Below are 20,924 nucleotides of genomic sequence, written 5' to 3'. Positions count from 1 at the left end.
CTGACCAATTTGTTTTAATTTTTTTTTTTTTTTTTTTTTTTTGCGGATCCTCACAATAAGGAAAGAAAGTTCTGTACTCTAGATGTGAGGACTAACTCAGCAATTGAGGACTAGTCATCTGTTCATAGCATTTGTATGCAAGACCAGGGGGCCAGCAAGTATCAAAGAACACCATCTCTAAATGAATAAGAGGTCTGATTGTATGGGTATATTGGGAGTCTGGCATGAATATGCCTTTCAATATAAATACACATTAAACCAGGGCAGTTGCAAACTCTTGGGCAGAAAGGTCTGGTGTATCACTTCAACAAATCTGCAGGGCAGCTACATGGTCAGGTTATGCAACTTTTATCAAGCACAATCAGAATCAGAATCAATTTTATTTTCGCCAAGTAAGTTTGCACCTACAAGGAATTTGTCTTGGCAGTTGCTTAACAAACACAAAAACAATACAAGGACAGACAGTGTGAATATTACAAGTTAAGGACATTATAAGTATAGTGGCAGTAAGCGATGTGAGAATTGTTCATTTACAGTTCTGTGCTGATTACTATCAAGTCCTAGCAGCTCTAACGTGGTTCAGCTTGAAGTATGGCTACCGCTTGAGGAAAAAAGCTGTTCCTGTGTCTGGAGGTTTTGGTAGCGATTGACCGGAATCTTACTCCTGAAGGCATGCGCTGGAAGATGGAGTGAGCTGGGTGAGAGGGGTCAGAGGCCATTTTGGTTGCTCTCTTTCTGCACCTGCTAGCATAAAGATCCTGCAGGGAAGGTAAGCTACAGCCAATTATCCTTTTCGTTGATCGGATAATGCGCTGCAGCCTCCCTTTTCTAATGCTGAGCAGGAGCCGAACCATACAGTCATAGAAGATGTTATGGTGGATTCGATGATTGCAGTGTAGAACTGCACCATTAGATTTTGAGGTAGGCCAAACTTTTTCAGCTGCCGTAGATGGTACATTCTCTGTTGCGCCTTCTTGACAATAGTGGCAGTGGTGTTGTCCCATTTTAAGTCGTTTGAGATCATGGACCCAAGAAACTTGAATGACTCTACTTGGGTTATTGTGGATCCATTTATGGTTAAGGGGAGGTGCTGAGGGGGAGATCTCCTAAAGTCTATTATTATCTCCATAGTTTTGAGAGCATTTAGTTCCAAGTTGCTGCTGCTGCACCAAGAGGAAAGCTGTCCCCACCACATGCCTGTATGCAGACTCATCCCCGTTTTTGTATGAGACCAACTACTGTTATCTGCAAACTTCAGAACCTTGACAGATGGACCTGTGGAGATGCAGTCATTGGTGTACAGTGAGTAGAGCAGTGGGGAAAGCACACAGCCCTGGGGTGCACCAGTACTGACTGTCAGAGAGCTTGATGTGTGTTTACCAAGTCTAACACGCTGTCTTCTGTCGGTTATCCATTTGCAGATGGATTCAGGTATGTGTAGCTGGGAGAGCTTGCTGTGTAGCAGAGATGGCATTATGGTATTAAATGCAGAGCTGCAATCTATAAATAAAATCCTGGTGTAGGTTCCTGGGGTGTCTAGATGCTGTAGTACATAATGCATACACATGTTCACGGCATCATCTGCGGATCTATTAGGCCTGTAGGCAAATTACAGAGAGTCCAGCAGGGGATCTGTGATTGATTTCAGATAAGTCATTATCAGTTTTTCAAATGCTTTCATGACCAATGATGTCAGGGCAATAGGCCTGTAAGTGTGGATATCTTGTGCAGCCAGGATCAAGCGTTTGGGATCAAGGTACTTTAGGCTGTCAACACCCCTAAGGTAATTTCTCGCTGGTCTCAGGAGGAAGCCATCCTAGGGAATGAAGAGAGGGACCAGCTACTTACTGGTGGTAGGGTTTTGACAAGCCCTTTAGGAGGGCTACCTTATAACCATACCCAATATTTAAAGGTTAATTATCATATGTTGACTATCTAGTTGTAGGTTTCTCTTGTATTGCCTGTGTCCATTATGGGAGGGGTCAGACTACTCTCGGGAGGAAGCTGTCCTGGATGATCTGTCAAAAACCCTACTACTGCTAAGCTGGGATTTTTTCTTAAATGTTACAGTATTATCTAAACTGTTATGTGGCTTAAAAGCCCATTCAAAACAACCCGCAAAAAAGTTAATAGTATATGTCCCAAGTCCAGATTTGTCCGAAAGTGAGCACGGTGGGGTAGTGGATAGCATGCTTGCCTTGTAGAGCTGGTTCCCTAGTTCGAATCCCAGCCATGGCATGCTGTTTGTATGTTCTAGGATGGACATAAGCCAGCACTAATTCAGTAGGAGACCTCTGGCAAGTCTCCCTTACACTGCTACTGCCAATACAGCGCGCCCTAGTGGCTGCTGCTCTGCTCTGGCGCTTTGAGTCCGCAAGGAGAAAAGTGCAATATAAATGTTATTTGTCTTGTCTTGTCTTGACATATGACTATAAGGGATTAGATTGTGAGAATCTCTGAGGGACTGTTAGAGACATGACTGTATATATTCTGTACAGTGCTGCGGAAGATGTGGGGGCGCTATATAAATACTAAATAATAAATTATCCATGTTTCCCCATGTTTGACTTGCAAACTAATTAAGCTTGCATGCCTTTCCGTTAAGGGTAATGCATCGCTTCATTATTACTTTGTATGCAGTTTGAAGAAGCCAGCATGTGGTTTAGACTTCCAGCAAACACAAACCTGAAATCTCACTTTTGAAGAGTTGTATGTACAGGGTCGGATTTGCATCTTGGGAGCTTATAGGCCCAGAAGTTCTGGTGCCCCAAACCCTGTCCTCTGTTGACCTCCCAAATCCCAATATGAATGCAGCTTCACAAGTACTCACAATAAACAGCACTACAAGTGTGCTGACCCCCATTCTTTGGCCAGCTCCGCTGTCAACTCTCCACCCTTGCCACTGATGGTAAAGCCCTCGGCATAGAGGGCTAGATGGGCAGCACCATGTAAGAAGCCCAGCTGGCTACTGCTAAGGGAGAATAGAGCTGGGTGGGCAGTCCTATCAGTCCTCCCATCTAGCTCTCTATCTTCCGGGTGTGGCTCTAGGATGGTAAGTGCAGGCTCACAAACCAATGACAGCTACGCCTCAGCACACTAACTTCTAGGCTTGAGTCTAGTGCTAAATCCAGCCCTGTGTATGTGTATACCAAATGTATGTACCTCATGTGCTTTTTGTTACAGAAAATCTGGCCTAAGGATGATGCATTTGCCGAATTTAATGTGGCTTCTGACCATGCTCGTGACCCATGAACAAGGTTTGTGCATCGGCCTGAAGAGCCCTCTAAGCCAGATGTTTATTGGAGTGAAGGTACCACCCACAACTAGAGGGGATCCAGGCAGTCCTCTCTTCCTTACACCTTTCCTGGAAAGTGGAAAAATTGATGAAGGTAAAAGAAAAAATCTGACCAAATGACAGAGCGTAGCAGAACGTTTTATTAATGCTTTCATCTGTGACTACCATTTTTTTTTTCCCGTTTTTAGCACGTGAGCTGAGCCTGGTAGGAGAACTGCCAGGAACAAATGTGAAGAGTTATGCCGGATATCTGACTGTAAACAAGACTTATGACAGCAATCTCTTCTTCTGGTTCTTCCCTGCCCAGGTAGGATCCAAAGCTTTACTTGTATTCTCCATGTAAACCTGTCACCATGTTAAACTTCTGAAGACATTATTGAGAAACTGTACAGTATTCTGAGCTATAGTCTCTCACTTTCATTACCTAAAATAATTGTTCATCATTGTTTCTGGTGACATGTTGTGTACATTTAGTCCACTGAGCAGAGTACTGCACTGTAGTTTAGTACTGAGCTGATTTAGTACTGACGAGTACTGCGCTGATTTGGGAATTGTTTCACTGGAGTGACTCACTATAGGTTAATTTCTACATGTTCTCTACAATCTCCTTTTTATAGGTCAGTACATGGTGTTTGACAGTGAGCCAAGCATGTCTATTTCATCCTTGGCAAACTGTTACCTGAAATGGTCATGAAAGATTTTCAAGGTGCACTGCTATGAGGGGCAAGTCAATAAGACCACCATGAAACTGGCAGGAAAATCCCTTTTATTGAGGTGTACCTGAGACAAAAACTGTCTTACGTACCATGCTTGGGGCCTCCTTAAAGTGTACCAGAGACGAGCGCTGTAACAGATTTGTACTTACCCAGGGCTTCCTCTAGCCCCATAAGCACAGATGTGTCCCTCGCCGTTAACCGGAAATCAGCTCCGGTATTTGGCTCAGTGACGTCAGCAGGGGGCCTTCTGCGCATGCGCAGAAGACCCCCTGCTGACATCGAGTCAGTCTGGGCCCGACTTAGCAGAATCCGGGACCTGACCGCGGCTTAACGGAGGACTGCAGGACGACTAGGGACACATCTGTGCTTATGGGGCTAGGGGAAGCCCTGGGTAAGTGAAAATCTGTTACAGGGCTCATCTCTGGGTTACTTTAAGCCCTCTTGAGACAGCTCCGTCCCTCGCAGTCTCCCCAGGTGGCTCCTGTCCCTGCTCAGAATGCTCCTGGTTACAGGGGGCATGCGTGCGCGACCCGGACAGGCTGCCTGGCCGTCCAGTGGTCAACAGGAGCCACCTGGTAAGATGGCGAGGAACCAAGCAGCTTCAAGGGGGCTTAAAGAGAATCTGTATTGTTAAAATCGCACAAAAGTAAACATACCAGTGCGTTAGGGGACATTTCCTATTACCCTCTGTCACAATTTCGCCGCTCCTCGCTGCATTAAAAGTGGTTAAAAACAGTTTTAAAAAGTTTGTTTATAAACAAACAAAATGGCCACCAAAACAGGAAGTAGGTTGATGTACAGTATGTCCACACATAGAAAATACATTCATACACAAGCAGGCTGTATACACCCTTCCTTTTGAATCTCAAGAGATCATTTGTGTGTTTCTTTCCCCCTGCAGCTATCTTCCACTGAAGTGTCAGGCTGTTTCTTCCTGCAGAGTGCAGACAGCTCTGCCTGTATGTAATTTCTCAGTATGTGAAGGCCCAGCCAGCTCAGAGGAGGATTTATCCAGCTTGTAAAAGATAAGAGAGAAGAGAGAAGCTGCCCTAATCTAAATAATACACAGGCAGTGTGCATAGAGGGGCCTGGTGGGGGGAGATGCATCACAGAACCACAACACTGAAGAACTTGGCAGCCTTCCAGACACAGGCTGACAAGTCTGACAAGAGAGAGAAAAGTTGATTTATTACAGAGACTGTGATAGTAGAAAGTGCTGTAGTCAGCCAGAACACATTAGAATAGCTTTTGGAACTTGTAGGATGATAAAAAACAGGATGCAATTTTTGTTACAGTGTCTCTTTAAGGAAGCCCCATGTAAGTATGGAACCTGAGACTTCTTTCGACTCGGGTTCCCTTTTGAGTATAAGGTTTGTCTGAATATTTGCTCCATTGAAGCTGGTTCATGTCAGTGATGAGTCCCCTTTACAGAAGGTTAACCTTAATGCAGTCACAAGCGAGGTAGGTTTAGCTCCTGTTTTATGCAGAAATACAAAAAATTTTATGGAGACCTCAAACTTTTAAGAACCACTTTATTTGCAGATATGTGCAACTGTTAGTGCTTTTAATGCCAGTTAGAAGCAAGTGTCTTTGGAGTAAAAGAACCTTCTGCTGTTGAGTATTAACTTATTGTTTTTCTGTTTAAATTATCCAGAACTCTTCCTCTCTGTAGAATCTGGGTCTTGGCATGTGGGAGACTTGAAGTTCCCATTCAGTTTGAACTATTCCAATTATTTTCGTCAAATCAAACACCGCTCCTCCTCCCTCATTTTATGTCTTTTTCCAAAGTTTGCTGGTTTGTTGATTGGGATGTATGAACTTTACTTATCCCTGCTGACATGTGCAGACCACCCTATGGTTGCACTTGGATAAATCTGTCATTCCAGCTTGCTTTGGAACCAAATCTCTCTGTCCCTCTTTACAATATTCTGTACAAAAGTTTCTGAAGTTTATGTTCAGCCTTTTGTTTTCCTCCCAGACCTAACCATTTCACTCATCTCACAGAATTGGCAGGTCCAGATTGTCTAAAGTTCAGTTGTATTTTTTAGAATGTACACTAGATGGTGCTGTGTAGTAGAACTAGTTTTACCACACGTGTTGTGTTCTAGCTCTTGCATAAATTAAATTATGACATCTGTTCTTGGCATTAAGTCTCGTCTCCCACGTCAAATTTCACAGCTGTTCTTAAATTTTTTGATGGGGGGGGGGGGGGGAAGGAGGTGGCTCCAAGTGTACCGTTGCTGCTTTTTTGTGATCATTTGTTTTCATGATGCAATTATGTTTGCGTAATTTGTTAGAGGGGAAAAAAATGTAACCAGGAAATGCAAAAGTATATAGCAGCGCGTTTGGTATGCTTTTGTCCTGCGCACCCATTGGCTTTAACTCAAACGCAGAAAAAAATGGAGCAGGCGCTTTTGCATTTTGAACCTAAATCTGATCGCACTGCGGCATGCAGTGAATTACCGCACAGGTTCGCAGTAACTGAAGCATACTTTTTGACGGTATGCTTCACTGTAACTGATGCAACGCAAGCATAACGTGTTTTGCTGCTGTCCTGATCCATTGCAATCCTGTTGTGGCAGGGAACACAACGTCCCACTGAGAACTTGGCCTGAGGGTGTAGTATGACTAAAAGTCCAAACCTTTTCACAAAGGTTTCCCTGTGACTGAAATGTTACGGTACAGACTTCTGGGGAAAGTAATTGACACCTCTGCAGTTAAGTTAGCAGTTGACGTTTGTTGTAATAATACAAAGCCTGGCAGGGTGAGGGTAGTTGATTATCTAGAAAGCAGTGTATGGTTCCTGATGAACCAGATTGCAGCAACCTCCCTTAAATCAATTGTGGCTGATAGTATGAGGCACTGTGGTGACCAGAAGTAAATATTTAATATACCCACTTTTACTGATTTATTCTGGTTTCTGCCAGCATAATTCTGCAATTTGTGTATGTTTAGCTACATCTGTGCATTTCAGGTCAGGCCTGTTAATGTGTGGTTCCACTTTCTGCTGGCAATATTCAGCATCAATGTATACATTTATACTTTAAAGGCAGCTAAGGGCTCTTACACTGCAAATCGCAAAATTCAATCGATCTATATATTGCAACAGGCAGGATGTTTGCAATCAATCAGAATCGGATGGCAATAGTATAAAAGGATGGATCCCAAAGAAGATACAGGGTCCGATACTATTTACCTGGGATGCTCTTTATTCTGAGGTACGGTATACAACAGAATAAAGGGCTGCGTGTACAGACAGCTGTTTCGCGTGGCTCACACGCCTCCCCAAGACAAAAAAAAGGCTAGTATAAAAAGGTTCCTGCGACTTTCATCATTTTGTAGATGTCTGTGCGTTTTGCAACTTGTGAATGATCATGGACCAAACACAGATTGCAAAATGTAGCTAATTGTGTGTAATATAAAACAGCCCTTCATGCTGATGAGGAAGAGTGGATGTGAGAATGAGGCTGGTTGATGGGCAGCTGACACTTCTGAGGCAGAGGTAACTCATAAGGGAATCATACGCTGTCTTCCTGCTTTCAGAACCGCACCAGATATGACCGCCCATGTTAATATAAGTGCTGGCTCACATTTAGTGCTGCTGCGGTATGCTAAGAAAATAAACCTTGCTATGTGCACTACTGCTGGTTTTCCACATACTGTACATGTCTCCCCTTGATGATCATGTCTATTGTTTAACTGCATCCAATCAAATGAAGGTGAATGCACACGGAATGCAGGAGTATGAGATATGCAATTCCCACACATGGGAGGTGTGAACCCTTCCTAAGGGCCCATTCACACTAGAGCGTTTTGCCGTGATTTCAGCAAAACGCTAGCGCTTTTTAAAAGCGCTAGTGTAATGAATCCCTATGGGCCCATTCTTGGGCGATTTGCGCTAATCGCCGCAAATCGCCCCAAATCGCTGGCAAACACATCGCCTGCACCATTTTCAGGTGATTTCCAGGCGATCGCGTCTCAGTGCTATAGAAGCGCTAAACGCGATCGCAGAAAAATCGCTGCAGTGTTCAGTGATTTTTCCGCGTGAAATTGTGGGAAAGTCTCGCCGGCGTTTTGCAAACGCAAGTGTGAATGGGCCCTTAGCAGTACACGTAGTGGCATAGTGGAGGATCTGTAATTGGGAAAAGGTGGCTGCACTCCACAGACAAGAGAGACACAGAACATTTTATATTGCGCTTTTCTTTTGGCAGACTCAAGAAAAGAACTAGAGCGGCAGCCACTAGGACAAGCTCTATAGGCAGTAGCAGTGTTAGGGAGTCTTGACCAAGGTCTCCTCACTGAGAATAGGCTTACTCAACAGAATTGTGGGTTTTTTTTTTTTTTTTTTTTTTTTTTTTTCTAGAACTACGGTATTTTTTTGCCACATTAGCTTGATTTTTTAGCACTGCCTCTTTTATTTTTGCTTTTTGATTAACTTTCAGTGCAGAAACTGGCATATTGTTGTAAATGAGATAAAGCTGCAGTGTGCTGAATTCCGTTACAGCATAATCGGTAAAAGGAGTTTGGAAACCGGCCAAGTGGACATTTTCAGGACTGGAGGATTTTTTTTAAATGTTTTGAAATCTCATATTTCAGACCTCTTACAAATGCCGCTTCCTTTCTTACTGTTTCAGCAAACATGTCTGAGGTCCTTTCAAAATAAAGAAACCTAAGTACATAAGTAGATGTTCTTTAGACTAATACAGTACCATCAAAAGGGGAAAGAAGTCCCCTCACACAAGCTTATGCCTAAACTTTGTTTTTCATCCAACCCTCCAGGACAGTGACATTGAGATTTGGGCTCCGCCCCCCAGAAACAGGAAACACCCAGCGTGAGCTCTATAAATCTGTTCCCAGGTATCCACACCTCAGTTGTGTGTTTCCTTCCCTGGGAACATGAGCTCTGTAAAGGGAGCTAGCTGGTCAGCAGCCTGGGAGTGCTGAGGCTGGTAATAGTTCCCTGAGGGAGCCTGCTTCACTACCCTGGAGGGTTGGAATATTGTTGCAGCAGAAAGCTCCTTACCTGCTCAAACAGGTTTTTCCCCTCTAGCAGCCACCTGAGCGGCTGTGCGTGCTAGAGGGAGGACAACGCGGAGCAGCCCTGACGGAGGTCCTGGACGCAGCGGTGGGGGAATATCGGCTCTGCACGGAGGAAGGATGGCTTTGCCCCCAGTCTAGCGGTACTTCCGCCGACGAGTGACTTCACTTCCGCATTCTGCGCGGCTGCAAAACAGCGTTGTGTGCGTTCCTTGTGGCACTTAGCGTTTGGCCATTGCCGAGGATGGACGCACGAAAACTTCAGGATCAGGTAAGCCGGCGGAGATCTTGTGGGGAGCCGCGTTTGATCACGGTCTGACTGGTCGCCGCACTGGTCTGAGGTTTGATTATGCTGCTCAGATGTATTTAGTCAGCATATGAATGACAGTGGCTAGATCAAGGATATTTGCTGAAGCTGTCTTTTTGTGGTGGCACATTGTTGTTTAAAACCAGTTAAACATGGATAACTGCACTGATCTTAAGTTTAATTAATAGATCAGAAAAAGCATGTTAGACTACTTGGTGATTTGATTACTTAAATGGAGCAAGATGTTTGTTACCAGTTTAAGTATTGTAAAAGTCCTGATAGTTCAGAAAAGCATTTGTTCACATGTGACTGATTGGTTTTTGTGCAGCTCAATGTGTTTTGCATAAGTAATTGTTGCATAGCTACCTGAATGAATGTTAACTACATGGTGCATTCAATGTGGGGAGTGAGCTGGTTACTGGGTCAGCTGCATATAATGTTGGATGTTTTCCTTCTAAGTTTGCAGGAGGGATTTATTGGTGCAGTATCACCAAATATATTAAGTTTAAAAAAAAAAAAAAAAAAAAAAAAAATAAAAATTTTCCCTCTCTCTCTCCTGCAATACATTTTAGCAGCTGTATGCATCTACATTCTGTCTAGATGAGCTACACTTGAATTGATATGCATCCTAAATTATCTGTCTGATTGCTGTACTTAAGCTTATTTTACAGATAATGATATTCATTTTTTTGGTAAACAGCTCACTATATACACAGAGTATATATGAATAAACATCACATGTGTTCAGGAGAGGATTTATGTGATTAATTACAGGCTTTAATGAATTATAGTAATTAATCTCATGGTATTATTCTCTTCATATATTTTCCAGGAGACTTCGGACTTATCCGATAGCTCTAACAGGTCCAGGAGTTGCCTTGTCTGTAAGGTTGTTTTGCCAACTAGCTGGACAAAAGCATCTTGCCAAGGATGTATTACAAAGTTAATTAATGAAGAGAATACTGCCTCCTGCAAAGAGTTTATGACTACCATGAGGCATGAAATGGTAGAAACATTTAGAGCATTCAGGGAAAATCTGCCTACAGGGTCAGCTCCTGTGGTACCTCCTGTGGCAGTTATTCCCAAGGAGAATCCTAAGCCAAGAAAAGCTCTTGTAAAAACTACAAGACGTTTAATTTCTTCAGATGAAGAAGAAGAAGAGGAAATACAGGATGTTCTTCCTGGAGGACAGGTTAACAGGGATTTATCACAGGATGATATGTCAGATCAAAGTGATACGGATGAGAAACTTATGTTTTCAAGATTCAGATTTCCGGTGGAAGAGACTGATGAATTAGTGCGGGCTATTCACACTACCTTGAATATTAATCAGACCACTCCCGCTCCTGTGTCCATACATGATAAATTATATTCTGGTATGGATCCCACACCACATTTAAATTTTCCTGTACATCCCTCAACAAAAAACCTAATTAATACGCAATGGAAATACCCAGAGAAAAAACTTTTTATTTCCAGAGGGTTTAGAAAGCGATTCCCCTTTTCAGAAGAAGATGCAAAACTATGGGAAGGTTGTCCCAAGTTAGACGCAGCGTTCAGTCTAATGAATAGGGAGAATGAACTTGCTTTTGAGGATTTGGGTTTCCTTAAAGACCCAGCAGACAAGAAAATTGATTTGTCACTTAAAAAAGCTTATACAGCAGCAGTAACTAACTTTAAGCCTGCTGCAGCCACCACCTGTGTCTCTAGGACCACTTTATTATGGATAGAGAGGGTGGAAGAATTAGTTAAAACTGATGCTCCTAAAAAGGACATTTTAGAAGCTCTGAGTGTTGTTAAGAAATCTAATAATTATGTTACTGATGCTTCAACAGAGTCACTAAGAGTTACAGCAAAGACAACAGCACTAGTTAATAATGCCCGCAGAAATCTGTGGCTCAAGACATGGGACGGTAGCCAATCGTCCAAGTCTAAGGCATGTAATCTACCCTTTACGGGGGATCTGTTATTTGGCCCTCAGCTCCAAGAAGTCTTGGAGAAGACGGCAAGCAGGAAATTATCATTTCCGAAGAAAAAGAAATTCAAGCCGAATAGGCCCTTTTTTCGCCGCAATTACCAGGCGAGAGATAAAGGGGTCCAAAAAAGGACTTGGCCAATTAATAAGGAAGGGCCTAGGAGGACTCCGCTGCATAAGCCAGCAGAGCCCCAAAGCAAGCACCAGTGACGCCAGGCTGAAAGTAGGGGGCAGGTTATCTCGCTTTTATCCAGAGTGGAGAAAGATAACCTCGAATCAATTCATTTTAGACCTAATAAAAGACGGGTACAAGATAAGATTCATAAAAAAGCCCCCGGTGAGATTTGTAAAGACTTTAATGCCGAAAGACAGAGAAGCCAGGATGGCATTACAGGAATTACTAAGAGACATGATGGACAGAAATGTCATAAAAGAGGTACCACCTCAGGAAAGAAACCGAGGGTTCTATTCTCGAATTTTTCTGATCAAAAAGCCAACCGGAAAATTCAGAATGATTCTGAACTTAAAACCACTAAACCCCTTTATTGTATACGAAAAGTTCAGAATGGAAACTGTGTATACGATGAGGAACTTACTGAATGCAGACGTGTTTATGGTGAACATAGATCTGACAGACTCTTATTGGCACATCCCAATCAGAAGGGAGTCTCAAAAGTACCTAAGATTCAGTGTACAAGGAGACGGTGGAGTGCTGCATTATCAATTCTCGTGCCTTCCTTTCGGAATATCTTCAGCACCAAGAGTGTTTACGAAAGTAATGGCAGAGGTGGTAGGAAATCTTCATCTCCAGAACATTATAATAATCCCTTATCTGGACGACCTATTAGTTCTAGCAGACAATGCGGTACTGCTTCAAAGAGATCTGAAGAGGGTGTTAGGTCAGTTAGAAACCCTGGGTTGGTTAGTAAATTACCAAAAGTCACATCTGGATCCATCCCAGGTGATCAAATTTTTGGGGTTCATAATAAATTCACCCCTTCAAAGACTGTTCTTGCCAGAGGACAAGGTGACAAAAGTGCAGTCGACAATAGTCAGCCTTCTAGAGGCAGACACCATCTCAGTACGGCAGTGCATGAGTATAGTGGGTCTTCTAACCTCAACAGCACCAGCAGTAGATTGGGCAATGGCTCACGTAAGAGTTCTCCAGAACTGGCTACTGGAAAACTGGAACAGAAATCAGGGCGATTTAGAAAGCGTGTTATCAATACCAACCTGGGTAAAGGAATCACTGCCTTGGTGGATGGATATAAAAAATCTTCAGTTAGGAAGACTATGGCGGTCTCCTCCAACAAAGATTATAACAGACGCAAGTTTGATGGGTTGGGGAGCCCATGTGGACGGACTATACCTGCAAGGGTCATGGACAGACCCAGTAAGGGGAGAGTCATCCAACTTCAGAAGAATGATAACGGCCAGATGGGGGTGGCCCGAAATAGACCTTTTTGCCAATCAGACGAACTCTCAGTGCAGAAGGTTTTTCTCTCTAGATCCGAAGGGAGCATGTGCAATAGATGCGTTGGCCCAAGATTGGATCTTCAGCAAAGCGTATGCCTTTCCACCAATCCCCTTGATTCCTCTTGTATTACAGAAGTTGAAACTGTCCAGAATGACTCTGATATTAATAGCACCAGATTGGCCAAAACGATCATGGTACCCGTTGTTACTAAAAATGCTGAAAAAAGATCCTTTACTCCTCCCTCAGGAGGAATTACTTTTAGATCAAGAGGAACACAGATGGGTACATGTTCCAAATCTGCATCTAAAAACGTGGTTTCTGAAAGGGATGTTCTGAAGTCCAAGGGCCTGTCAGACAGAGTGATCAAGACGGTTCTGAATAGCAGAAAGAAAGTAACCAGATCGATCTATTCTAAGTATTGGAAGACTTTTTTAGACTGGAAAAAGAGAAATAAAGTTAAAGACAATAAATTACCGACAATTCTTGAGTTCCTGCAAGATGGAATTGAGAGGGGTTTGGCCTTAAGTACAATTAAGGTACAAGTAGCAGCAATTTCTGTTTTCGTTGATAAGAAATTAGCCTTAGATCCCCTGGTGATCAGATTTATGAAATCAGTAGAAAGATCAAGGCCAATAGTTAAGAAATCATGTCCTAGGTGGGACCTATCTTTCGTTCTCAATGTACTTATGGAAGAGCCATTCGAACCTCTAGAAGAAATTTCGTTAAGGAATCTTACAATTAAAACCATATTCTTAGTAGCTATTACCTCTGCAAAAAGAGTAAGCGAATTAGAGGCACTAAGCAGTGATGAACAATTCTGTTCTATATTTGAAGACCGAGTGATATTGAAGACGGTAACTGATTTTTTACCAAAAGTATCATCAGTGTCTAATAGGGGGCAAGAGATAATATTGCCTACCTTCTGCAATAAAGCAGTTCATCCAAAAGAGAAGCAGTGGCACAAGCTGGATGTAAGGAGGTGCTTACTAATATACTTAAAAAGAGTGAAGCAACTCAGGAAAACAGACAGGTTATTTGTTAATTTCACTGGAAATAAAGTGGGAGAAAAAATGACCAAAGCTTCGATAGCAAGATGGCTCAAGGTTTGTATTGAGGAAGCTTACAAATTGAGGCAGTTGGAGTCACCTAAAGAGATCACAGCACACTCTACTAGAGCTATGGCAACCTCCTGGGCCTATAGAGCTGGGGCATCGGCATCGGAGATCTGCCGGGCAGCAACATGGAGGAGTGTCAACACGTTCGTCAGACATTACCGTCTAGATCTGATGACAGCAGGAGAACAGTCCTTCGGGAGGAAAGTTCTACAGGCTGTGGTCCCGCCCTAAGGTGGGTGATTCCTTGTTTATCATCTCAATGTCACTGTCCTGGAGGGTTGGATGAAAAAACCAGGATTACGACCTGGTAATTCTATTTTTGACAACCCTCCAGGACAGTCCTTAGTTCCCACCCGTTAAGCATCATATATTTTGATGTGGGTAAGAAAGTATTAGGGTATCCAGTATGACTAGGTTCAGGTCTTGGGCACAACTGAGGTGTGGATACCTGGGAACAGATTTATAGAGCTCACGCTGGGTGTTTCCTGTTTCTGGGGGGCGGAGCCCAAATCTCAATGTCACTGTCCTGGAGGGTTGTCAAAAATAGAATTACCAGGTCGTAATCCTGGTTTTAAAGAAGTCTTTTAGAACTTCAAACAGATTAAATTATGCCACAGATTGTGCTTATTCCTCATAGGCATAGCTGAACTTTGGGCCCAGATGCAAGATGTGAACTAGTGTTGCGCATTATTTCCCCAATTCATATGTACGGTACTTCATACACATGTCTGTAACACATCACGGTTCTCCCAAGCTGCAACTATGTAACCACCTCTCTGCCCCCCCCCCCCCCCTGCAATTTAATCCGTGAGAGACCTTTTACACACTAGATCAGTTGCTGATGTGCAGTCCAGTATCCGTGTTCCCCCTATGGCCTCTTTACGCTGGATAACTGAAGCTTTTTCACAATGCACTGCTATGAGAAACAAGCAACACATTAACCACTTGAGGACCGTGGGCTTTACCCCCCTTAAGGACCGGCCACTTTTTTTCCATTCAGACCACTGCAGCTTTCACGGTTTATTGCTCGCTCATACAACCTACCACCTAAATGAATTTTGGCTCCTTTTCTTGTCACTAATAAAGCTTTCTTTTGGTGCTATTTGATTGCTCCTGCGATTTTTACTTTTTATTATATTCATCAAAAAAGACATGAATTTTGGCAAAAAAATGATTTTTTTTAACTTTCTGTGCTGACATTTTTCAAATAAAGTAAAATTTCTGTATACATGCAGCGCGAAAAATGTGGACAAACATGTTTTTGATAAAAAAAAAAAAACCCATTCAGTGTATATTTATTGGTTTGGGTAAAAGTTATAGCGTTTTTACAAACTATGGTGCAAAAAGTGAATTTTCCCATTTTCAAGCATCTATGACTTTTCTGACCACCTGACATGTTTCATGAGGGGCTAGAATTCCAGGATAGTATAAATACCCCCCAAATGACCCCATTTTGGAAAGAAGACATCCCAAAGTATTCACTGAGAGGCATAGTGAGTTAATAGAAGATATTAATTTTTTGTCACAAGTAAGCGGAAAATGACACTTTGTGACCAAAAAAAAAGAAGAAAAGTTTCCATTTCTTCTAACTTGCGACAAAAAAAAAAAAAATTAAATCTGCCACGGACTCACCATGCCCCTCTCTGAATACCTTGAAGTGTCTACTTTCCAAAATGGGGTCATTTTTGGGGTGTGTTTACTGTCCTCGCATTTTGGGGGGTGCTAATTTGTAAGCACCCCTGTAAAGCCTAAAGGTGCTCATTGGACTTTGGGCCCCTTAGCGCAGTTAGGCTGCAAAAAAGTGCCACACATGTGGTATTGCCGTACTCAGGAGAAGTAGTATAATGTGTTTTGGGGGTGTATTTTTACACATACCGATGCTGGGTGGGAGAAATATCTCTGTAAATGACAATTTTTTTTTAATTTTTTTTTTTTTTACACACAATTGTCCATTTACAGAGATCTTTCTCCCACTCAGCATGGGTATGTGTAAAAATACACCCCAAAACACATTATACTACTTCTCCTGAGTACGGCGATACCACATGTGTGGCACTTTTTTGTACCCTAACTGCGCTAAGGGGCCCAAAGTCCAATGAGTACCTTTAGGATTTCACAGGTCATTTTGAGAAATTTCGTTTCAAGACTACTCCTCATGGTTTAGGGCCCCTAAAATGCCAGGACAATATAGGAACCCCACAAATGACCCCATTTTAGAAAGACACCCCAAGGTATTCCGTTAGTAGTACGGTGAGTTCATAGAAGATTTAATTTTTTTGTCACAAGTTAGTGAAAAATGACACTTTGTGAAAAAAAAAAAAAAAAATCTATTTCCGCTAACTTTTGACAAAAAATAAAATCTTCTATGAACTCGTCATACACCTAACAGAATACATTGGGGTGTCTTTTTTTTTTTTTTTTTTTTTTTTTTTTTTTCTTTCTAAAATGGGGTCAGTTTGTGGGGTTCCTATACCGCCCTGGCATTTTACGGGCCCAAAACCGTGAGTAGTCTGGAAACCAAATGTCTCAAAATGACTGTTCAGGGGTATAAGCATCTGAAAATTTTGATGACAGGTGGTCTGAGGGGGCGAATTTTGTGGAACTGGTCATATGCAGGGTGGCCTTTTAGATGACAGGTTGTATTGGGCCTGATCTGATGGATAGGAGTGCTAGGGGGGTGACAGGAGGTGATTGATGGGTGTCTCAGGGGTTGGTTAGAGGGGAAAATAGATGCAATCAATGCACTGGGGAGGTGATCGGAAGGGGGTCTGAGGGGGATCTGAGGGTTTGGCCGAGTGATCAGGAGCCCACACGGGGCAAATTAGGGCCTGATCTGATGGGTAGGTGTGCTAGGGGGTGACAGGAGGTGATTGATGGGTGTCTCAAGGTGTGATTAGAGGGGGGAATAGATGCAAGCAATGCACTGGCGAGGTGATCAGGGCTGGGGCCTGAGGGCATTCTGAGGGTGTGGGCGGGTGATTGAGTGCCCTAGGGGCAGATAGGGGTCTAATCTGATAGGTAGCAGCAACAGGGGGTGATTGATGGGTAATTAGTGGGTGTTTAGGGTAGAGAACAGATGTAAACACTGCACTTGGAAGGTGATCTGACGTCGGATCTGCGGGCGACCTATTGGTGTGGGTGATCAGATTGCCCGCAAGGGGCAGGTTAGGGGCTGATGGGTGGCAGTGCTAGGGGGTGATTGGCAGTGCCAGGAGGTGATTGATGGGTGGCAGTGACAGGGGGTGATTGACAGGTGATCAGTGGGTTATTACAGGGAAGAACAGATGTAACTAATGCACTGGCGAATTGATAAGGGGGGTCTGAGGGCAATCTGAGCGTGTAGGCGGGTGATTGGGTGCCCGCAAGGGGCAGATTAGGGTTTGATCTGATGGGTAACAGTGACAGGTGGTGATAGGGGGTGATTGATGGGTAATTAGTGGGTGTTTAGAGGAGAGAACAGATATAAACACTGCACTTGGGAGGTGATCTGACGTCGGATCTGCGGGCGATCTATTGGTGTGGGTGATCAGATTGCCCGCAAGGGGCAGGTTAGGGACTGATTGATGGGTGGCAGTGACAGGGGGTGATTGATGGGTGGCAGTGACAGGGGGTGATTGATGGGTGATTGACAGGTGATCAGGGGGATAGATGCATACAGTACTCTGGGGGGGGGGGGGGTCTGGGGAGAATCTGAGGGGTGGGGGGGGGGGTGATCAGGAGGGGGCAGGGGGGGGGATAAAAAAAATAGCGTTTACAGATAGTGACAGGGAGTGATTGATGGGTGATTAGGGGGGTGATTGGGTGCAAACAGGGGGGTGGGCGGGGTCTGAGGGGTGCTGTGGGCGATCTGGGGCAGGGGGGGAGAAATCAGTGTGCTTGGGTGCGACATAGGGTGGCTGCAGCCTGCCCTGGTGGTCCCTCGGACATTGGGATCACCAGGGCAGGAAGCAGCCTGTATAATACACTTTGTAAACATTACAAAGTGTATTATACTCTTTGTATGCGGCGATCGCGGGGTTAACATCCTGCCGGTGCTTCCGTATGGCCGGCGGGATGTTGCGGCGGGTGAGCGGAGACAGGTGCCGGCGGAGGATCGCGTCACGGATGACGCGATCGCTCCGCCCATGCCCTTACAAGGACCGCCGCCTTTGTGGGTGAGCTGATCCTTGCGGGCTCCACTTCCCGGCCGCCCCTGTGCGTTAGGCGGTCGGGAAGTGGTTAAGATGCATTAACTGCAAAAGGGCCCTATGGCCTCATTCTCACTCGGGCACTTTTAGCCTGCGTTTGGCGCTTTGCTGATCGCTGAACAGCAAAGCACTGCAGCACAAGTAATACTATGGTATTATTCACTGCGACTTCCTCCAATCGCACTGCATGCAGCATTTTACAATAAGTTGGGGTTCTCATTCATTGGAATAAGAATCTCTAAGCGCAATCGTCATTTCGTGTTGGGGAACGGGGCTAAAAACTGCAACTTCCTGTATGCTTGCTGACACCCAACTAAACAGTCAAACCTAAAATCGATCTTATGCTGTTTGTGATTTGACAAGAATTTTGTCACAGTAGTAGAAACTATTTTCCATGAGTAAGCCATTGTCATAGCAATTTCTTGGTCCCGTCTGATGTAAAAAGCACAGTGAGAACAACGCCTTTGGGCTTTTGCAAAATCATGTTGCTCTGCAATCTTTGTATGCTTTTTTTTTTTTTTTTTTTTTTTTTGTCTGAAATGTAATGTACGTGTTACTGTTGCTTTGCTGACCCATATTCACTTGCACTAATTGGGACAGTGCTGTGTTGTGCACAGAAATGCATGCAGTGCATTGAGTGCTCTGCTGTATAGTGCATACCGTAAGTGAGCCCATCAGATAGGGCATTGCCTGATGTTCTTGCATATAATGCTGGATACACACCATGAGTTTCCGCGTCGCATGCGTCCGTCGATACGCGTCGATTCGATTATTTCCGAGCATTTCCGAACGCATTTCGATTTTTAGGTCGAATGCCATGTAAAGTATGGCAAATCGACCTAACAATCCATCGAACCACGAATCGGACATGTCGGAAATAATCGAATCGTTGCGTATCGACGGACGCATCGAACGCAGAAACTCATGGTGTGTATCCAGCACACACTATGTGCTTTCAAAATCAGCACAGTAAATCATTAGTGTGCTCAAGCCTGAAGCCTTTTAAAGCAACCATATGGCCTGTATACCTCCTGACATCTGTGAGATGGAGAATTCAAAATTATATACTGCAAGTGCCTGAGTAAAGGGCTTCCAGTTTTTGTTATGCTTCCTCTTCCTGTGGCTTGTAGCTTGGCGGGCGATTGCACCCTCTGATCTTACTGCTGATCTGACTACACTGGACTTCCGCCTACTCTAACGTTTGACCTATTCTGAACTACATTCACTTCTTTTTTTGTACTTTCTGTTGGTAGCTGCTCCTGAATACTCACAGGATTGTGTTCCTGCTTCTTCTATACATCGGTACCTGCTAGTGTATTCTGCTGCCCTACCCCTTAAAACAATTATACACAATATACTTCACTGGAAATCTCATTTAGTTTGTAAACCAAAATTCTTAAGCTCCCTATTGCTTCATTCTTTGAAGCAGAAAAAAAACTGTATTTAATCTAGAAATAAGGTACTTCCCAAAATATAAAAATGCATAGTATATGAAAATGTTTAGGCGGTAGTAGAAGTGCTCTCTTACCTCTGAAAACACGGGCAAAAAAATTGAATTATTTGATCTGTTTCATGATGACCATTGCCCAATGGACTGTACATGAGGCACTATAGCGAGGGTTTCAAACTCGAATACAAAGTGGGCCAAAATTGTACACTGGGACCTAGTCGCGGGCCAACCTCCATGTCTATTGGCCACCTTCCTCCCCTACATAGTTCCCTGGTGTCTAGAGCCACCTAATCTCCCCTATAACAAGTCCCTGGTGTCTTATGCTTACCCCTTAACCCCATATGGTGAGCTAGGGCTTCAACTCCAATATAGCTTCCATGGTGGTCTACAGTGAGCCAAACATAATGCAAAGTGGAGAAACCACTTGAGAAAGTGGAGAAACCACTTGAGGGCCTAGTTTGAAATGTATGCACTATAGGCAAGTGGCTGATACCACAAAACACATTATCAAGTGTCAGCTATTAATCTTCCCTTTTTTTTTTTTTTTTTTTTTTTTTTTTTTTGGGGGGGGGGGGGGGGGTGCAGTGCTGGCATTGCTTCCAGGGCATTTTCACCTCGGTCTGTGCATGCCTCTGTCTGTGCATGCCTCATATCTGTAACAACGTAGTCAAATAATACATACAGTGGGTTGCAAAAGTATTCGGCCCCCTTGACGGTTTCCACATTTTGTCATATTACTGCCACAAACCTAAATCAATGTTATTAGAATTCCACGTGAAAGACCAATACAAAGTGGTGTGCACGTGAGAAGTAGAACGAAAATCGTACATGATTCCAAACCTTTTTTACAAATCAATAACTGTAAAGTGGGGTGTGCGTAATTATTCAGCCCCCTTTGGTCTGAGTGCAGTCAGTTGCCCATAGACATTGCCTGATGAGTGCTAATGACTAGAGTGCACGTGTGTGTGTGTGTGTGTGTGTAATCTAATGTCAATATTAGCAATACAGCTGCTCTGTGACGGGCCTCAGAGGTTGTCTAAGAGAATATTGGGAACAACACCATTAAGTCCAAATAACACACCAGAGAAGTCAGGGATCAAGTTATTGAGAAATTTAAAGCAGGCTTAGGCTGCAAAAAGATTTCCAAAGCCTTGAACATCCCATGGAGCACGGTTCAAGTGATCATTCAGAAATGGAAGGAGTATGGCACAGCTGTAAACCTACCCAGACAAAGCCATCCACCTAAACTCACAGGCCGAACAAGGAGAGTGCTGATCAGAAATGCAGTCAAGAGGCCCATGGTGACTCTGGACGAGCTGCAGAGATCTACAGCTCAGGTGGGGGAATCTGTCCATATTACTACAA

The 20,924-nt window shown here is 43.7% G+C and overlaps 1 protein-coding gene across 1 annotated transcript in view; it reads left to right on the top strand.

Annotated features, from left to right (window-relative positions):
- Nucleotides 1–20,924, top strand: part of CPVL (carboxypeptidase vitellogenic like) — a 151,193-nt gene that overhangs the window by 16,134 nt on the left and 114,135 nt on the right. Inside the window, 2 exon segments of the mRNA XM_068238669.1 lie at nt 3,184–3,389; nt 3,484–3,602. Coding sequence (XP_068094770.1) covers nt 3,200–3,389; nt 3,484–3,602 — 309 coding nt within the window. The 5' untranslated portion in view covers nt 3,184–3,199.

This window comes from Hyperolius riggenbachi, chromosome 5 (assembly GCF_040937935.1).
Source record: "Hyperolius riggenbachi isolate aHypRig1 chromosome 5, aHypRig1.pri, whole genome shotgun sequence".
Taxonomy (NCBI): Eukaryota; Metazoa; Chordata; class Amphibia; order Anura; family Hyperoliidae; genus Hyperolius; species Hyperolius riggenbachi.
Note: the sequence above shows the minus strand (reverse complement) of the source record. Positions and strands in the feature narration are given on the sequence as shown.